A 17284-nucleotide genomic window follows, 5' to 3' on the forward strand; every position below is an offset into this window, starting at 1 on the left:
ATATAGTGAAGATAGTAAATATTTTTTATTAGGAATTGGGTATCCAATCAATTGCAATACCTTGTTTAAAGGTTTATAATTGATAACTAAACGAGTAACTCCTATTTTTAATTCTGTTTGTTTTTTAACATAAAAGGCAGCACAGTTCCATGGTAACTTACTTTTTCTAATTAATCATTTTGTTAATAAATCATTAATTTCCTTTTTACAGAATTCTAATAATTCATTATTCATTGGAATCGGTCTAGCCTTAGTTGGGATATTTTTCTCAGAAAATTATTTTTCTTAGGGTAATTCAACTATATGTTGTTTTCTATTCCAGAAAGCATTGGGCAAGTTAGAACATACTTCATTTTCAACTATAATTTTAAAATTATCAATTTTTTGGGTTAATAATGGGACTTTTAATTGTTCTTGAATCCTTTTATATTTTAATTATTGTTTTAAGAAGCGTATTTATTTTTCTTTTATTCTAATTCTATTTTTTGTTAAAAAATTAATTTCTCTCGTTAATGAAACTTCCTTTAAAGAGTTAATTTCTTTTGATACAAGGGAAAATAAGAATTTAAATTGAATTTCTTGTTCAATAGAGATTCATTCTTCTGTTATAGAGAATGAGTAAAGTAAGGCAAGGAAAGGGTTTCCTAATATTACTTTGGTATTAATATTTTTTACTAAAATGAATGTTGTTTTAAAACAAATTCCATTATTACAAATATGTGCATAAGATAATTTATAATTTATGTTTAATTTTGTTCCATTAGATTGAGATAATGTTTCTTTTGTTTTTTCAAAATATTGAGAAGGTATTAATCCTTCTTGTATACAATTTAAATCTGCTCCTGTATCTAATAAGGCAATTGTGGTGAAAGAAAATTCTTGATCAATTGAGACTGTTACTTCAGTATACCATTTTTGGAAATTCATCTTATCAAGGATATTAATGAAATTATGTAACGACCCGATCCTATATTTTTAGGGATAAATGATGGATAATTTTATTAGGCTTAATAAATTAGTTAAAACCCATAAGAGAGTTATCAAATAAGTTATATTTATTTTAACCTAGAGTTAAGCCTACATTATTTTTCTTTTAAAGAAACAAAAAAGAAAAAAAAAACTTCAAGCTCGTGAGTTTGAGTCCAAACATTATTACCATTTTTCTTTCCTTTTCATAGTAAAACTCCTAGCTACCGAATTTCCATCTATGAATTTCAACCAAGTACGAAATGTAGTTCCTCCGCATGCATGTTTGTCACCTCTAGGGTTTTTATCTGTTCTTTTTTTTCTTTTTATTTTTTCTATATATATGCTCGTAACACAGAACCACACACAGCACCCTTCGTTTTGGCGCTTCACAAACCAGCTCCCTGCAGCCTCTTGTCAAGCGACAGAATTAGAAGCCTCAAAGACGACCCACGCCACTGCACCATGAAGCAATTGAGTACTACTCCCCAACACCGCATGGAAAGTGCACTGTGAAAGCTGCACGTCCAACCAGACAGAGAACCACAATAAAGCAGCCCCACCGCACCGCCAACCGTGAATCATCCCCAACTTCTTGGAATACTCTATTTTCTATACCAAAAACAGAATAACCTGAACGTCTCCAACGTGAGCCCCTGCGAACCACCACCACCACCAAGAGCTCCTTCATGTCGAGACCCCATAGAAACCACCGCGAAGGGCTGTTCAGCACCCCTAGTCCATCGTAAGGCTCTCATGGCCTCACAGTGGGTCCTCCCTCTCCCCCACGCTGTGTGCTATTCTCTCTCACCCCTCCGTCTCTCACCACGGTTGCACTACTCTAGACAACCCACCTCACTCGTCTTGAGCCACCGACCAATCACCCAAAATCCATCGGAAGCCACAGACGTCCTAATCTCCTTTGTAAGTGATCCCTCTCGCTCTCTCTAACAAAATGCGGTACATCCCCACCCTTGACCAACCTATTAAGTCTCATGGCTTTAATATATAGATGGGAGTATTACACAGCGTACTTGTATAGGTAATAACTGTAATATAGACTTATTATAAATGGACGGACAGATTTATGAGTTGCGCTTAATGGGATATATATAATATATTTGCCTTATACTTAAAAGCACCTATAACGTGAACAGTAATGAATAGTAACAATGAACAGTAATAAATAGTCTTTTGCCACTATTTCTCTGTGAGCCGAGAATGAGTTCGTGCGTGTAAATGCCAGTGTGTGACAGAGAGGGAAGGGAGGTTCATGGTGGCTGGGTCTGTTAGAGGTGGTCGCCGGTATGAGGTGGTGGAGGTGTGGTGGTCTGGGTGGCCGGGTTCTGATGCGCAACTGGGTTGGGTTACCACAGGGGAGAGAGAGGGCTGCACGTGGGGGAGATCAGTGGTAGCTGGGTTGGTCGTTGGCGTGAGGGGGACTCGCCAGTGGTGGCAGTGAGGCTGGGTGGCCGCGTACGGTAGCGCAACAAGAGAAAAATGGAAAAAACCCATTTTGGTTGGGTTACCGTAGGGGAGAGAGAGGGCTGCGCGTGGGGGAGATTAGTGGTGGCTGGGTTGGTCGCCGGTGTGAGGGGGACTCGCCGGTGGTGGTGGTGAGGCTTGCCGGCGCACGGCGGTACTAGGCTGGGCTGAAGGAGGATGGGGCGTGCCGCGTGAGGGAAGAATCGAGCCAGAGGAGAGAGAAATAAAGTGAAGAAAAAAATAATAATAAAATCACTATAATATTTATCACTATTATATAGAAATAAAAAATACAATCACTATAATATTTATCACTATTATATATAAAAATAAAATAAAATCATTAAAATATTTATCACTATTATGTAAAAAGTAGATTCTTTAAAGTGGATCTCAAATATACCAAGTTTGTTTAAAGATATTGTGCAGATTTTACACACTTTAAAATTATATAAATAATTTCTCTTGTTAAAATTTATATATAAATAATTTCACTTATTAAAACACTGATTTAAACTAATTTAAAATTTAAATAATTTAAATATAAATAATATATCATACATAAACTATCAAATTTAATTTATAAAATACTAATCTTTCATCATTAAATAAATGATGAAATTTTATTAAATAGTTTTAAGAAATTAATCTCTACCCTTCATTTTAAGTCCTTAGATAAATATTTTAAGTCCTTATTAAATATTTTTCAGAAATTAAAACCATATAAATAATTAGAGTTTTAACATAATTTAAGTATGATAATATCCTTAATTAACTAAATAAATAGCATATGATACATAAACTATCAAATTTAATTTATAAAATACTACTCTTCCATCATTAAATAAATGATGAAATTTTACTAAATATTTTTAAGAAATTAAAACCATATACATAATTAGAGTTTTAACATAATTTAAATGTGATAATATTCTTAATTAACTAAATTAGGCAAACGTGCTTGGGGAAGGAGAGAGAGGGAGAAAGGAAAAGCGGGGGAAAAGGTTGGTTTTTGGGTTTTAAATCACAACCCTTCATCTTGAATTTTCAGATTTAATCTAACGGTAGAAGTTTAAATATTGATTTAAACTAACATAAAATAGATAATTAAAATATAAATATTATATCATACAATTAAAATTAACTTTAATTTATAAAATACTAATTTTTCTTCATTAAATAAAAGATAAAGTTTTACTGAACATTTTTAAGAGAATAATATTATATCATACACTTAAAATCAACTTTAATTTATAAAATACTAATGTTTCATCATTAAATAAATGATGAAGTTTTATTGAACATTTTTAAGAGAAAAAAACTATCTAATTAATTTGAATTTTTAATATAATTTAAATTTCATAATAAATAATGAATATGAATAAATAGTAATTTCACTCTTATGCATTAGACTATTTTAATATTTGAAGTCACACTTTATTTTTTTCTTCAATTTGGTAGATGTGGCAAACGTAATTTGTATGTATGTAATTTATTTTATGTTAAATTCATACTTTATGTAATATTATATCACACTTTATTTCAATTTGGCATAGTAATTTGCACGTTTGCCACTGCTAGTATATATATATATATATATATATATATATATATATATATGTGTGTGTGTGTGTGTGTGTGTATGTATTTATGGTTTTAAGACAGTTACACACAAAAGGTTAGACTATTTTAGAAAAATTTACCAAACTTCGGGAAATTTAAGTGGGACGTATAAACTCTAGATATACAGAATTGATGTCAATATTATAGACTCAATGTGATTTTTAGAGTTATGAAGGACCAAAGTTTATGGAAATACAGATTAAGTTGGCATTTCTAGTTTAATTACGAGGTACGTCTTTAAGTAGAAATTGACGTAAGCTACATGTCTATCTTATAGGAAATCAGTCGCGCCCCAGTTATAATGGATTAGCGTTGCAAGGTAAGTAGCATGACCATATCCTTACACGTATGTATGGTAAACTGCTTGTCTTTTTATAAAAGATATTATACATGTTGCCCTTCTTTGGAAGCCCCTTTTTACGTACCTAAATACATGATTTTATGTGAAAGTTGTTTCATAAAATTATTTATGAAATACATGATTTTCTGTGAAAGTTATTTCATAAAATTATTTATGAAATGCATGATTTTATGTGAGAGTTATACATAAAATTATTTATGAAAAGTCATGATTTTATGTGAGAGTTATGCAAATTATCTATGAAAAGTCATGAATTTATGTGAGGGAACGTGTATCACGATATTTATGAAAGAATGCAATTTGATTTGAAATCTATGATACGATATGACAAGTATGTATGTGATTTCTTTTGAAATCTATGTAATAACAAGTGTGAAAGTATGATTTTGATAAAATATGTAACGGCCTATGTTATGATATGAAGATGGTACCTATATTATGGGCATATTGCATTGCCAGGTCGTGCATGCTAGTAGTGCACCAAGTATGTAATCCTTATGTATGGATTCCACAACCCGTGACCACAGGCGAAATTAGAATCTACTTAGATTCGCTAACTCAAACTCACGGGGGTCAACAGTGGGTAACAGTCTATGATAAGTGAAAGATAAGTCCATGTTTATGTTCATGTTAATTACATATGTATTTGTGAGTATGCACGTGTTTGAAGAAACTTTATGTTTATTATGTTTACTATATGATGTGTTGCTTATTGAGTATTCGACTCATTTTAGTTTGTTTTTATATTTTTAAACTACCCCAGGTGAGGACATTTATGAGCATGAGACTGCAGGACAGGACTTGACCCCGAGAGGTGAGGCAGAAACCTAGACAGATTATGCTATGATTATTTCTATGGTTTAAAGTTTAAATAAATTATTTTGATAAGCATATGAGACTTCCATATTTTTTTTTTTTAAATAAGTGCTTCTACAGGCTCTATTGTGGATTTTTAATATTTATTAAAGTTTGTTTTATTTATGGAAACTTTCGCATCTGGCTCGTTGTTAAAAAGAAAAAGTTTTTAAGTTCAAATTTAGTAGTAACACACTAGCTCCCCGAAAATTCTAGAATGTCTTTCTGGGAAGTAGGGTGTTACAAATTATTTGTTTCGTCTTTTATAACTATTGTTTAACAGTTTCCTTGTTCTTTATTATGTTCTTTATTATGAAGATTATTTACATTTTTATCTATTTTTAATAATAAAATTTCTTGTAATAATTGTTCATTTGATGCTTCCAGTTTAAGATTGGATGTTTTCAAATTTCAAATTTCTTGTTTTATCTCATTAATTTCTTGTTGTAGATCTTATATTGTAATTTTTTATTTTTTTGTTTTGAATCTTCATTTCTGAAAAATTGTAAGGTGCTGAAAATGTTATTGAAGTGTTTTGACTATTAAAAGTTTCTTTTTAATTTTTCTAAGTACTCTTTTCTTTCTTGGTGATCAGCGATTTTGTCTATTAAGTCTAACATAATATCTTCTTGTTTTGAAAGTATATTAATGGTTTTATTACAAACACAATTATTCTTATCGAAACAATTGCAGATTTGTACCTCATCTTCTTTAGATTCACTATCAGAAGATTGCTATGAAAAACTTGGTTCTTTTAATTGATATATTTCCTCATCTTTTGAAGAGCTTTATTCCTCTTCACTTGAATGTATTATAAAAATGTCTAATAATTTTTCTTTTAATATTTCAGATATATCTAGTTCATTAGTTTGTTGTTTGACTTTACAATTCGATTTATAATGTCTGACTTTTTCGCATTTATTAGTCTTTTTAGGTTTTTTTTATTAGTTTATTATATATATTTTTTTTATCTTTTGTCATTTTATAGGATTTTTTGTATTTACGTTTTATGTTGGAATAATTCTTATAAATTCTTTTTCCCTTTTTGTGTCTTCTTGAATGGGCTGATGATGGCGTATAACCAAATTGCTCATAGAAGGTACCTAATTCTTTTTTAGCAAATTTATTCTCTTTCTCCATTTGCTATTTTAATCTTAAATTGTTGTACATAGTTAAACCAGTTCTATTAATAGTAGTTATTATATCACCGTATGTGAGATTATAAAAGTCAATAGTACCATATAATTTTACTAATGATTCTCGTACCTTTTGGGCAAAGTAATATGAAAGTCTGGCTATGAACTTTTCCTTCTAATATGGTTGCTGGCAGTCATTTCTGATCATAACCTTAGTTAAAAATATATCTTTATACCAAATAAAATCATATAATTGAGGACATTTTAAATTAATCAACAAATCAATGGTTCTTTCTTTGAATTGAACAGGATCACCAACAAAGTGTTTAGTTAATGCATATATTAAAGTATTTACAGTATCTTCTAATGGTAGACCAATTTTTGTTTTAATCACTTGCATGTTTTCATCATATTTATATGTAGTTAATATTTGTGTCCTTTGTTCATGTGAAAGATAGTGATCCCACCAGCCTTTCAATTGGCCAATAAACCTTGTGACAATAATATGTGCTACTGGGTGGTCAGTTTTTCAATTACTTTTATAGACGTTAACAACCATAATCATTTCTTGGAAATAGCTTAATATTTCATACTTAGATAATCCATGTATATTCCATTCATATAATACATCCGGTGCGAAAGCAGATCTTACTATATGTTCTCTTTTTTCAAATTGCATATCCGGTGGAGTAGGCCTGGGATAGCAATTACGAGTAATAGAAACATGATATTTAGAATCTCAAGCTGAAAAACTATTAACATGATCTCCTCTAATATTATTTATTTGTAAATCTAAATTTTTAAATTGGTTTTCAATATTACTAATTTTATAATCGGATAATACAGGTGAGTCTGTCTTGCTTAATACATTAATATGTGGTTATTTTGAGGTAGATGCAGTATTACTAATAGTTAATTTTTCTAATTTATTAGAGATTTGTTTCAATAAATCATTTTTGTTTTTATAAAAAATTGTTTTTAAATCAGATGAGATTTCATGGGAAACAAATAAATGGGTTCCTTTTACTTTTTTAATAGGAGGATTAATGGGAGATATTTGGACTTCAATTCTTTCTAATTGTTTACTCATGGTTTTTAGATATAAATTGGTGTAATTGTTTTATTGAATTATATTATCAATATTTTAATAGTGTTTTTACCTTCTATTGTATTATTGGTGTTTTTTAATCGGTGAAGCAAATATTTGAGTATTTCTCTAATTAGACTTGATGGCTTCAAAAGGAGGTATTTTTCATAAACAATTTGATTATTCTCTTATTTAATCCATTGGTTAGTAGGCCTGTTTATGGTAGACAATTGATTTGATTTATATATATTAAACCATGTAAAGAAATGTATATTAATCTGTATTTTCTCTAAATACACATAATATTTTTCTTGAATATAATCTCTTTTTATTTTTGTAAAAGTTGAGAAAAATACTAATATTTTGTGACTATTTTCTTCTTTCATATAATCTTGTTTGAGATATTCTTTGTTAATCTTAAATTCTTTTTTATTCAGGGTATATATTTGGGCATCATCTCCAACTCTTGTGAATATGTTAGAGAAGAATGTTCATTTTTAGGATTATGAGAAGTGGATACTTTATCAGGATGACTAATAGTTTATATTGGTGTATCAATAATATTTATGGGAATAATTTCCCGAACCTGTGTGTCTAGACTCTTGGATCTAGTGTCAAAATTTTGAGATCTATTCTGAGAGATTGATGTAAGAATAGATCTAGGTGTTTAATAAGTAGAAGGTGCTGGAGAAGAATAATGTGATAGAGATCTTCTAAAAGGTTGAAAGGCTATTTGAACTGTTCCCTCCATTTTTTGATCTATATATTCAAGATCATCTTCAGAATTATTTTTTATCTTAGGTAATGGAGTAATGTTCTCTAATTGCCATTCATTAGGGAGAGTAATTTGATTCCCATTGATTTGTTTAGGAATTTATATACTAGAGTTTTGTGTACTAGATCGTAATAATAATGTATATCTTTTTGGATTGGTAATAAGAGCTTGTGGTTCTATTGTTATTTTCATAAGTTTATAGTGGATCCTATATACTATTGTTAAACGATGTGATCCTTTCATCATTTGATAACCGTTTGTTTGAATATTTAATATTAAAGCATGTAAGATATTAGCATCGAATAATGAAAGAGAATAATTGGGATAACAATTAAAATAAACTGGACCTTGGAACAAGCTTGATTTTACCATTCCAATTAATGAATCATGAAAATTATAGTGTCTTCCATCTCTTAAACAAAGTAATACTGATGTATTTAATTCGCTTCTAGTGAGTGGTTTTATAACTTCTTGTACTAGTCCAATATGTATGAAAGAATATTTTTATTTTTTATAATGTTTAATAGCTTCATTTGTTAATAGTTGTAACAATTCATAATCATTATTTAAACTAATGGTTTTTTCTACTGTTTTAATTTTATAATTTGTAATAAATGATAATTTAGAAGAAAAAATAGAATGTTTGTATATTTGATTTTTCGGAACATTAGGAATTGTCCAATCTTGTAGATTTCTTTCTATATGTATTATACTGTAATCTTCTTGGTAGATGTTATCAGATTCTATGGGGATACTAGTAGTGCATTCATTAGGTTTGAATAAAGAATTCATTGAGACAGATTTTTAAACAAAGATTTCCTATATCCAAAGAGAAATAAGTAAATTAGGAACTTGAGGGAACACCACTGAGACCATACTTAAAGCCTTCCAGCATGAATGGGCTAACTAGCGGTTTTTTCATGACTTACCAACACAAGCTTTCCAATATACTTCATTCTCTTTTCTGTGGGTTGTCTTTGTAAAAATCTGTATCAGTGATTTCTTACTCTTTTTTTATTTTATTTTATTTTTATTTTTAAAGCAAGGATACTCAAATGGTTTCTTACACTTTTTAATTTTGTTTCTTAGGAAGTTGCAATCAACTTCCCATTCCTCTATTGCCGCTTGTCTACTTTGATATATGTGATATTTTTTCATCATTAATGTATAGTCTTGTCACATCAATTGTTGTTTTCCCTTAAGATCTTTTATATTATTCATCAAATTTTTTAATTCAAGTTTTAAATTATAATTAAGACATTTTAGATCATAGAGATCATATAGATCATGAGAACCAACACTATGAGCATAATAATAATCCATCATAAAATATACCATTCAATGTTAAACAGTAAAATAAAATAGCAATATAACAATATAATCACCAATGGCTTGGGATAATGTTTATTTTATTTTTTCAAAATATTTGGTGTACCATTAGCCCCTTCAAGAAGACCACCATAATGTTAGTATTACAAATACTATAGTGTCATCACTATTAGTTATAGTTATAATATATACTATTTATATAATACTAATATATTATAACTAATACATAGTTACAATATGATTTTTAGGATTTTTTTTTGAAACATCAATAAATCCTTCTTATTCATTCATAATCACAAGATGCAAAATTGCATCTGTTTACAATCTGTCACCCACATGCAATTGCTCTAAATTATTACAAAGCATTTCTCTATTGATTATACCAGCAATCTCGGGAGGTCCCTCTTCAATTCAGCAACATTCACCTTCCATTCTCAAAGCCCTCTTAGCAAGCTCATGAGCCACACTATTGCCTTCTCTATAAATGAACTTCACAGATCAATCTTGTCTATGAGACAGTCTGCTCCTCATTTCATCAAGAAACTGCCCCATCGATGCACATATAATTGCCTTCCCTGTTACCCCTTTTATATTCTTTCAGCATCTCCTTCGAACACCACATTTCAACCATTTAGTTCCGCAACTAGATCCATAGCTCTCCATAAGACAGTAGCTTCAGCCAGATCCGAAATTCCACTAAACATCTTTGATGCACATATTGATAATAGTAACTCTCCCTTATACTTTCTTGCTTCTATGCCCATTCCAACTCTGTTATTTGTTTTATCAATGGTAGCGTCGAAATTCACCTTTGTTACACCCTCATCTAGTGGTTTCGACTTTGTATCTTTTCTTCTTTGGCTATTTAACCCATTATTCTGGTTTCCCTCAACTCTAGCTTCTTGATAACTCCTAAGACTTGATATAGTAGCAGTTATTACTTTACTTGGACTATCGAACTTACCATCAAATACCATTCTATTCCTTCTAAACCATAATTCTTTAAAAATCATGGCAACCTCTTCTACTTTCTTCTTCTGTAACTTTGACTGAATCTCATCCCATATGTAAAAGAAATCCTTCTCTTCACATATCCACTTTTGCAAGCCACTTTGACTTTCAGCCCATACATCACTTGCAGTTGGACAGGTCCATAATACATGACATATTGTTTCTTCCTCCATGCAGCAGGTTTGGCATGTGGCCACCTCAATAATATTCTTGTGGATCAAGTTCTTCTTCGTAGGCAATATATTGTTCAATGCCTTCCACACAAACTGCTTGGTAGAGTTAGGCACTTTAAGCCCCCATAACCCTTCCCATACTTGTTTCTATTTCTGCCTAATCGAGCATTCAGCATGGTCTGCTTTTTCCATGTCAGTGCCTAGGTGGTAAGCACTTCTCACAGAAAACATTTCATCCTTAGTGAAACCTCAAAAACTTTTATCATCCTCACCATACCTGCTGAGTGGTAGACTGCAGATCTGAGCATTCTCTTCCCTGCTGAAAATCTCACAAATCAGCCTCTCATTCCAACAATGAAAGTCCTTAAAAACAAGAGAACTTACTTTTGCATCAGCAGCTAGGATACTAATAGGTGCTCTCACTTGAAAAATTACAGAATTGGGAAGCCACTTATCATTCCAAATTGATATCCTCCTCCCATTACCCACACTCCACACCATACCTGCTTTGATCAGATCTTGTGCATCCAATAAACTCCTCCACATAAATGATGGCTTATAACCAAGCTTTGCCCCAATGAATTGGCTATGCTTGTAATACTTTTCCTTGAAAATTTTTGCTGCCAGTGAGTTAACATTTTGTTGCAGCATCCACCCTTGTTTGGCAAGCATAGCCTTATTAAACATATTAACATCCCTAAACCCCATTCCACCTCCCTTTTTTCTTTCACCCATTTTACCCCAGCTCTTTCAGTGAATACCTTTTCCTTCCATCTTGTTGCTCCACCAAAACCTTCCCATCATGGAATTAATCTCACAGCTTAGCTTCCTTGGTAATCGAAACACATTCATGGTATAAGTAGGGATAGACTGTAACACTGCCTTGATCAGAACCTCTCTTCTTGCACTTGATAGAAAAGAGTTTTTCCAGCTATGAATTTTCTTCCACATCCTATCTTTTATGTTTTTAAAAGTTCCATACTTTGATCTCCCAACAATAGTTGGAAGACTAGGGTATTTCCCATAATCCCCACATATCACTGCACCCGCCTCTTGCAAAATATCCCTTTGATTGAGTATACTTGTGTTGGAGCTAAAAAGGATAGCTGTTTTCTGTCTCTTAAGCATTTGGCCAGAAGAATCTTCATAGACCTTCAGTATATCAAGTATTGTCCTCCAATCCTCTTTACTTGCTATACTAAAAATCACACAATCATATGCAAAAAGTAGATGAGTGATTCTGGTCCCTCCTCTAGCAGCAGCTACTCCTTCCATTTTCCCTTGGGCTGCAGCAGAACGCAGTAGTGAACTAAGGCCTTCTGCACAAAGAATAAAAAGGTAAGGAGACAAAGGGTCTCCTTGCCTCAATCCTCATGTTGGGATAAATCTCTCATCCTCCTTTCCATTTATCAAAACTGAGTACGAATCTGATTCCATACACTCCATTATTGACTTCAAAAAGTTCCACTCGATTCTGTCATATGCTTTTGACATATCAAGTTTTAATGACATGCTTCCTTTTCTTCCTTTCTTCCTTGTCTTCATAGTATGCAGTATTTCATATGCCATCATAACATTCTCAATAATTGATCTACCAAGTACAAAGGCACTCTGGAACCTAGAAATTATATAGGGTAATACATGCTTAAGCCTATTTGCTAATACCTTAGCTATAATCTTGTAAAAGACATTACATAAAGAAATTGGTCTAAAATCATTCACAGAAATTGCCACATCAATCATTGGAATTAAAACTGTAACACCCGGGCCAGCCAAGCCCACTTTACAAAATTCTTTGGTTTATAGTTATGGAAATCCCCAACTGTAACACCCCGATCCCAAAGGTCCGGAGAGTTAGCTCTTAATATTTAAAATTTACTTAAATAAGACAACTATAGAATCTAGAAAATCCCATAAAATATTAATCAATTTAATCAATCCAAAAATCGAAGTTCCTCCATGGGGACAATAAAGAAATTCCTAATAACATAAATTATAAATTCTCCAAAAACTCGAGAATATCCTCAACTCATCAAATCAAAATACCCGAAAAATAAATCAGCTTACTGACTACGACTCTCAAATAAGCATTTGTACCATTAGACACTTATTACACTACGATCATTACACCTTGCTAAACTTTCTACTCTTGTTCTCTAGCTGAACCATCAAAATTATCTGAAAAATATATGGAGATAAGGGGTGAGTTATCAACAATTCAGTAAGCAGAGGACATATACTATTGTGTAAACATGAGCATTTACAGAAATCAGAATGCAGAACAAAACATTTTCATTTACAGAGTGCGGAAGCAATACATGTTATCAAAATATCAGAGCGAAGATTTAGAAATAATTTCATTCAACAATATTCTTTGGCATAGCATAAATGATCATCATCATCATCAGAACATCATATCAGAATAGAGGCCATGTATAACCCCTGTAGTAGGGTTGTGTATCTGCAAATAGCCAAGCAGAACATAAATCACTCTGTCACCAAGGTGTGCACTCAAAACAGAGACCACTACTATAACCCGTGGTAGTTCCGTATCCACTATTATTACCCATGGTTGGGCCGTATCTACTATTATTACTCGTGGTTGGGCCGTATCCACTATTATAACTCATGGTTGGGCCATATCCACTATTGTAACCCGTGGTTGGGCCGTATGCTACTATTATCACCCGTGGCAGGGCCGTAACTGAATAGAGTGGAAACAAAATCAAATTCAAAATCAGAGAGTCATGCCAAAAGTTTTCAGAAATCACGTCTTATCCAAACAGAGTACTGAACAAAATCTTTGAAACATAACAAAATCATATCACAACATAATTTATGCACAAATTTGATATTCGCTCTCTTTTTCAATGTTCAGAAACAGAATGTCAAAAATAAGCTCATGTCTACACTAGTCATGACAGAAAATATTTTCTTCTTAAACAGAATCTCATGACTAATGCAGAATAAAAAACTGAGGCAGTTCAAATTTCTTTTCATAATCGATTATGTATATTTTCCAAAAAGAATATCAGCTCATTTTGTTTTAATGCAAAGTCTAGCATAGGAACCCACTTACCTGGACTTCCTAGCTTTTCAGGAATTTCCTCAAAATGCTGAACAATTATTAATTGTCACCAATAACATAATAACGTAATTCTTATAAATTTCCAATCGAACACAATTTCAATATTTAAGCCTAAGATGCTAAATTAACCTATTTTAATTTCTCAAAACCTAAAATTCTCATAATCCCAAAATATATCATCCCTTTCTAAAACCGCCAATGTCCATTTGATAACTTCGACTAAAAAAAAAACATTTAAAAGTCTAACTTATTTATTAATGAAAACAACTTATAAAGTTTAATACTAGATAATATAATTATCCCAAAATATTTTAAAATAAACCATAACTATTTTTAAATAGACTAAATCATAACTAAAGTGTAAAATAATAACATTACTCCAATATTTTTTACTCTAAAAAAATAAAACTTTACTTAATAACATGATAAAATACTTAAGTGATTTTCTGTAATCATAATTAACATGTTCACAATAAAATTTCACACTTACTGTAAAAAATAATATGCCACAATTAGTGCAATTTAAAAAAAAAAAGTGCTATATATATTTTCTGTAAATTTCTTATACTTCCCACAAGGACCATGTAAAAAAAAAAAAACAGATTTAATACAAACATAATGCCAAGTTGAAACCACCCAATAATAAGGGTAAAATTGTGATTTCATATCCAAAAATATGAAAAAACTAACGTTACGTAAATTCTTGAGAAAACGTTGAATAAGTTTACGGTGCAACAGTCGGTGAGGTGGGGCCCAAGATACTCACCGAGAAGAGAACGAGAGACGCAACGACAGTCCTGGGTGAAGGTCGAAGGTGGTCCATGCGGTGGCAGAGCATTGAGATTGAGAGAGAGAGTAACACGATGAGGGAGACAGAGAGTGAGGGAGAGACAGAGAAAGAGAGAACGAAGGCTCACCGTGAAGCAAGGAGGCGTGCGACGGTCTGGGGCTGGGTGTCGACCAGGGAAGCTTCCAATCACAGGTGTCTGGGGCGTCAGTGTCGCTTGTAGCTGCGGCAACAGGTGGGGTGGTGGCTTACGGGCGGTGAGTTGGTTGAGCCATGACTGCTCTATTTCGGTTGTCTAAAACAGGGGAGTTTCATGGCTTGCAACGGAGGCTACGGGAGGTGTTGGGTGGTGGCTTCGTGTGGCTGGACATGGTGGTGGGGTCTGGACAGAGGTTTTCGTGGGGTGGAAGAACTGGCAGCAACTATGTGGAGGTGTTGATTCGCTGTTGACTGTGCATGTGTGCTGCTCGAGGTTGCTGAGGTTGCCCGAATGATGAACATTCCGAATGCAACCATTTGTTTCTGCGACTGTGAGGTGTTGGTTCTCGGTGGTGCATGGCTACGACAAAAGCTGGTAGCTTGCGGAGGAACTACCATTGCTTACGGCAACAAGGAAAACCCGAGAAGAGCTTGGGAAGCTCTTGTTTGGGCTTCTGTGAAGGTCTGATTCAGGCTTTGTTTCGAGCTGTGGCTGGGGACGAATGGCTTTTCCATGGTGGTCCCGTGGCTGGCACTAGGATGTGGGGAACAAAGCACACGATGCTTGAGAGATGGTGGTCGGTGTCCATGAAGCAGTGCTGGTTTTGGTTGTCCACAGAGCAGCGACGTGGAAAAGGAGGCTTGAATGGAGGTTTGTGGCAACACTATCGCCTGGTTGATAAAGTTTACCTATGTATAAAAGGGTGAAGGGGAAGAAAAAAACCCTAGGGAGGAAAGACATGCATGAGACTAGCGGAAAGAGCTAAATGCCGTTTTCACTTTTTTTTTTTTTAAACAACTACACGCTGTGTCTCTCCGTTTACAGCAAACGAGCGTGGGCCCTTGGGTGATCGGGTAGAGCCCATTTTAAATATTTGGGTCCACATTTTGGATAATAAGAAAATCATAAAAGAAAAGGATTTTGGACCTCGACCCATCCTTAAAGAAAAAGTACTTGTGCTATAAATTTTACAAGTGAAGATCCACTTGTTCCATTATCAGATTTTAAACCTAATTATCAAACTTATTGAAAAAATTTATATTCCACCAAAAAATATCTTAGGTCCGAACTCTCTTCCACAAAATTTTACTCTCAATCCCAAATGGGATTTCCATAAACTGTAAACCCAAGAATTTTGTAAAGTGGGCTTGGCTGGCCCGGGTGTTACAAAAACAATATTAGTTTGATTCAATGAACTAGGCATACCTCCCCCATTTAGAACTTCAAACACTGCCTCACACACTTTGGGACCCACAGCTTCCCAGTGATGCTGGTAGAAATCTGCTCCAAACCCATCTGGGCCAGAAGATTGAAAAGGACCCATTTGTTGTAGGGCATTAAATACTTCTTCATAGGAGAAGGGAGCCTCTAGATCAGCATTCATCTCCACTGTCACTCTTTTGTCGATGGATTGTAAACTTAGCTCAGTATCAGCTTCCTTTGGATTGGAGGATGTATACACCATCTGAAAGTGATTCGGAATGCTAGTGCAATTTCAGACTCTCCAACTCTCATGCTTCCATCATAATCCTTCACTTTTTTAATAAAATTTTGTTTTCTTCTCTGTGTAGCACATGCATGGAAGAATCTAGTGTTCCTATCCCCTTCTTGATACCAATGCCTTTTTGCCCATTGCCTCCATATGAGATCCTCTTTATGCAGCAATTCACCCACTTCCTTCTTTAATTGTATTATTTCCTCTTCATTGTGTTGATTTTCTTGATCTTGCAATTGTTTAAGTATCATAGACTTTTCTTTTAGTTCTTTTTCTTAAGCTGATCTGGAGCCCTTACTCCATTTTGCCAAAACCACTCCACTAAGTTTGAGTCTTTGCTGAGTTTCTCTTACAGGATCTTCACCTGTAGCCTCCTTCAACCACACCTCCCTTACTAATTTCTTACATCCTTCATCCTTGCCCCAAGCCACTTCATATTGGAAAGAATTCTTATGCCCTCCTGAGCCTGCAATCTGTTTCTAGTATGAAAAGCACAAAGGTCTATGGTCTGAACTTCTAGCAACCATAATTTCTACTTTAATTGAGTCAAAACAGTCCAACCATCCACTATTTGCTAGTCCTCTATCCAATCTTTCTAATATAAAAGTTGAATCTTTGTGTCTGTTGCACCAAGTAAACTTTGAATTAGTCCATCCCAAATCATATAGCTCTCCCTTCTCTTGAACCTATCTAAACTTGTTCATTTGAGCTACACTTCTCTCACTTCCTCCTCTCTTCTCATCTTGTGTTAATATTTCATTAAAGTCCCCACAAACAAACTAAGGCATGTTATTTGAGGGTTTTAATGAAACCAATATATCCCATGATTCTTGCCTCTTACTAACCTCAGGATGCCCATAAAACCAGTAAACTGCCACTCAGATGCCTCCTGATCAACCCTTATCCTTGCATTA

The 17284-nt window shown here is 33.2% G+C and overlaps 3 protein-coding genes across 3 annotated transcripts; all 3 read right to left on the reverse strand.

Annotated features, from left to right (window-relative positions):
• Positions 1-10240: 10240 nt before the first annotated feature.
• Positions 10241-10801, reverse strand: LOC108982242. Its single transcript, XM_018953559.2, has one exon. The coding sequence runs from the start codon at positions 10799-10801 to the stop codon at positions 10241-10243; it is 561 nt and encodes a 186-aa protein (XP_018809104.2).
• Positions 10802-11050: 249 nt separating this feature from the next.
• Positions 11051-11536, reverse strand: LOC108982243 (uncharacterized mitochondrial protein AtMg00310-like). The gene has a single exon (XM_018953560.2). It carries the CDS (start codon positions 11534-11536, stop codon positions 11051-11053), a length of 486 nt encoding a protein of 161 aa, XP_018809105.2.
• A 15-nt stretch (positions 11537-11551) lies between these two features.
• Positions 11552-12076, reverse strand: LOC108982244. The gene has a single exon (XM_018953561.1). The coding sequence runs from the start codon at positions 12074-12076 to the stop codon at positions 11552-11554; it is 525 nt and encodes a 174-aa protein (XP_018809106.1).
• Between the last annotated feature and the right edge of the window lie 5208 nt (positions 12077-17284).

Source organism: Juglans regia, chromosome 10 (assembly GCF_001411555.2).
Source record: "Juglans regia cultivar Chandler chromosome 10, Walnut 2.0, whole genome shotgun sequence".
Classification (NCBI taxonomy): Eukaryota; Viridiplantae; Streptophyta; class Magnoliopsida; order Fagales; family Juglandaceae; genus Juglans; species Juglans regia.